Below are 3,679 nucleotides of genomic sequence, written 5' to 3'. Positions count from 1 at the left end.
GCATTATCCCGCCCATGTAATTGTAACCCCTCTGTACAGTGTGTTCACAAATAAAATTAAATTAAAAAAAATTAACTACCAATAAAAAGAATCCAGTCAAAAGAGAAAAAAAAATCTATCCAGTTTCTCTTACTTAAGGTATCTACTTTAGTTCTGTGTTTTGTTTTTGTTTTTGAGTAATGGGACTTGAACTCTGGGCCTGAGTGCAGTCCCTCAGCTCTTCAGCTCAAGGCTAGCACTCTATGGCTTGAGCCATAGCGCCTCTTCCGGTTTTCTGGAGGTTTATTGGAGATAAAGAGTTTCACGGCCCTTCCTGCCCGGGCTGGCTCTGAACCACGATCCTCAGACCTCAGCCTCCTAAGTAGCTAGGATTACAGGCGTGAGCCACTGGCGCCTGGCGGACCACACCAATTTAGAGTGTAAAAACTACCTGCTTCATTTCACCCTTGTCCCAGCATTTGATATCATTTTTTCTTTTACTAAAATAACAAAGAAAAACTTGTTCATGTCATCTGATTAGACATAAACACATTTCCTGCACTGACCTGGGGTAGTCAATCTCGGTACTTAACAATTTTCCTTTTGTTTCATTATCCAACAATTCACAAAATTTTTCTCTTCTCACCCGTATCAGCTCAGCTCCTAGGCTCATAAGACCCATGGGTCGCAAGTCACGTTGGGCCCCTGGGAGGAAGGCCTGGTGAAAACCCTAGAGAAACACAAAAAACTAGCCATTAGCCCGCAGACAGTTCTACCAGTAGATTTTCCAGGTGGGAAAAACGAGGCCTCAAAGGGAAAAGAGGTCATATGAGGCTGAGGAGTGCTAAAGGGGAGGGGCAGTTCAGGGCTGTTCTTGCTACATGCCTGTGCCCCTCTCAAAGCCTCCTTGGACTTCCTGGGGATCAAGTTCAAACTCCCCACTCTAGCACTGTCATTCCTCACATAGCTTCTTCCTGTCAGTCCCCACCAGCTTCTCCTATTGCACCTCCCGCCATCTGCACAAGGATCCAGAGCATACCCAGCTCCTTCACTTTGGTGCCTGTGTTTGTTGAGTTCTGAGCAGCTCTGAAACACTGACAAAGTGCCAAAAAGCAGGCAATGAGGGGGCTGGAAACTATGCCACATGAAGATCGGTTGGAGGAATGGAAGATGTGCTGCCTGAAGAGGATCCATTAATGGAATATTGGCACTGTGCCTGGCTGCAGAAATGCTCAATGAAAACCAAAACAGCATTCTTGAAATATCTAAGGGGCCGTCACAGGGCAAGGGGATTATACTTCTGTTTTGTTTGGGGGTGGGGAGGGTGAAAAAGAAACTAGTTTAAAGTTGCAGGAGACCTTTGTGACTCTGGCCAGTGGGAGAGAAGAGAGTATGATAACACAGCAGGAGAAAGAAGGACAGAGAGATGACCTTGGAAACACTGTAACTGAGGAACAGTTGAAAGTGCCTGGTAGATGGAGCAGGTGACCAAACACAGGGACTAAAGAAAATGGGCCCTTCCCAGTCAGGCCGAGAAAGGCCTTTTGCCAGTTCCACTTCTGCCAACTTCTCAGCTTCACATCTACCACCATCCCCAGCAGTGGTCAGCTCATAGCCAAGGTGTTTGTTTCATCCATACCCATTACCCTGCTACTAGATTAATTTTGCTCTGTGTGTATGTGTGTGTGTGTGTCCGCACGTGCGTGCAAGCACGCTGTTCCTGGGGCTTGAACTCTCAAGTGCTCTATCACTTGAGTCAAAGCTCTACTTATGGCCTTTTTGATGGTTAACTGTTATGGCTTTGAACTACAAGCCTCAGATCTCAAGCCTCCTGAATAACTACGATGAGCCCCCAGAACCCAGCTTGTAACGAACTGTTTAAGAGCAGTTTTAGGTTTACAGAAAAACGGAAAAGATTATCAGCTCCCATCCACTCTACACCCAGTTTCCCATTACCAGCATATTACATAAATATGATGTCTTTGTTACACTGAAGAAACCACTACTGATGTATTATTAACCCAAGTCAATGAGTTAATTTGTTTTTAACCTAATGTTTTCTGGTAAACTATTCAGGATATATTTAATTATTGTGTCTCTTCAGCTACCTCTTAGTGGTGACAGTTTTGGACTTATTTTTCAGTATGAAAAGTTACTCATCAGGAATTCTGTAGGATGTGATACTTTTCTTTTGCTTATTATATAGGGGTTAGGGGCTATTAAAAGGATGAAAAGAGAAGTGATGAGCGGCCTTGCTCTACCACTCTAAGCTATAGTAGCACTTCTGGTTTTCTGAGGGATAAATGGAAATAAGTCTCACGGACTTTCTTGCCCAAGCTGGCTTTGAACCATAATCTTCAGATCTCAGCCTTCTGAGTACCTAGGATTATAGGTGTGAGCCACTGGTACTGGCTTAAAGTGCCATTTTCATCACATCATATCCAAGGCAACACTATGTGTGAGAATTGATGTTGGCCTTTCATCACCTGGCACCTTTCTCCCCCTTTCCATTCTGTTCTCTTCAGAAGGAAGTCAATGGGAACAGCTCACACCTAAGGATCAAGAGTCATGCCTCCCTCAAGGGCAAGGTATCTAAAAAGTTATGTGGAATTTATTCTGCAAGGAAATTTGTCTCTTCTCCATTTACTAAGTTTCCTGTTGACTCATTTATATCAATATGTGTTCATGATGTTTAATTTACACTTTGGGTTGGCAATTCAGTAGTTTTGTTACTCAAGTTATTCCAGCTTTGACCAGTGGGAGCTCTTTTATTAACCTTCAGATTCCTTTGATTTCAAAGCCTTCCCATATAGGCTTTATGTTCTAAACACTTTCTTGTTTTAAGGCATGACAAAATGTTTTAGGCACATCTTACCTATTTCTTGTACCAGAAGCATCCACAATTTCTCCAAGGATTTGTTTCCTTTTTTTTTTTTTTTCTTTTTTTGGTTGGTTGTAGGGCTTCAACTCGGCCTGGGAGCTGTCCCTGAGCTCTTCAGCTCAAGGCGAGAGCGCTCTATTGCTTGAGCAACAGTGCCACTTCCAGTTTTCTGGTAGTTTATTGGAGATAATGAGTCTCACGGACTTTCCTGCCCGGGCTGGCTTTGAACCATGATCCTCAGATCTCAGCCTCCTGAGTAGCTAGGATTTACAGGCGTGAGCCACTGGCACCTGACTTCCTTGTTTCTTTTTTTAGGAAATCTTAGAAATTAAGATTTGAATTATTCGGGCTCATCTAGTCTTTTACAAGAAGGACATTCTAGCCAGGTGCTAGATCTTGAGTTTGTAGCTTTCCTTGGCTATGCAGAGAGAATATGAGGCCAATTTGGGCTAAAGAGCGATATTTGGTCTCATTAAAACATATTAAAAAATTGACTCGTCATAAAATTCTATGGGCTTTAGCCAGATAATGGTGGCTCAATTAATCCTAGCTACTCAGGAAGCTGAGATCTGAGGACTGCCAGCCCACACAGGAAGGTCTAGGATACTTTTTTTCTTTTTTTTGTCCGGTCATGGGGCCTGAACTCTGGGCCTGGGCACTGTCCCTCAGCTCTTCAGCTCAAGGCTACCGCTCTACCACTCGAGCCATAGCGCCACTTCCGCTTTTTTCTTTTTGCTTATGTGGTGCTGGGGAATCAAACCCAGGGCCTCAGGCATGCAAGGCAAGCACTCTACCACTGAGCCACCTTCCCAGCCCTTC

General features: G+C 43.9%; 1 protein-coding gene across 5 annotated transcripts in view; it reads right to left on the bottom strand.

Annotated features, from left to right (window-relative positions):
* Nucleotides 1-3,679, bottom strand: part of Cnbd2 (cyclic nucleotide binding domain containing 2) — a 44,697-nt gene that overhangs the window by 4,050 nt on the left and 36,968 nt on the right. For 3 of the 5 annotated variants that reach the window (XM_013010976.1, XM_013010977.1, XM_013010978.1), the window contains one exon: nucleotides 546-709. The exons of 1 other annotated variant lie outside the window; for it this stretch is intronic. In XM_013010976.1, coding sequence (XP_012866430.1) covers nucleotides 546-709 — 164 coding nt within the window. The remainder of the gene's footprint in view (nucleotides 1-545; nucleotides 710-3,679) is intronic. One more of the 5 variants, XM_013010979.1, reaches the window with a different exon arrangement.

This window comes from Dipodomys ordii, unplaced genomic scaffold (assembly GCF_000151885.1).
Source record: "Dipodomys ordii isolate 6190 unplaced genomic scaffold, Dord_2.0 Scaffold13, whole genome shotgun sequence".
Classification (NCBI taxonomy): Eukaryota; Metazoa; Chordata; class Mammalia; order Rodentia; family Heteromyidae; genus Dipodomys; species Dipodomys ordii.
Note: the sequence above shows the minus strand (reverse complement) of the source record. Positions and strands in the feature narration are given on the sequence as shown.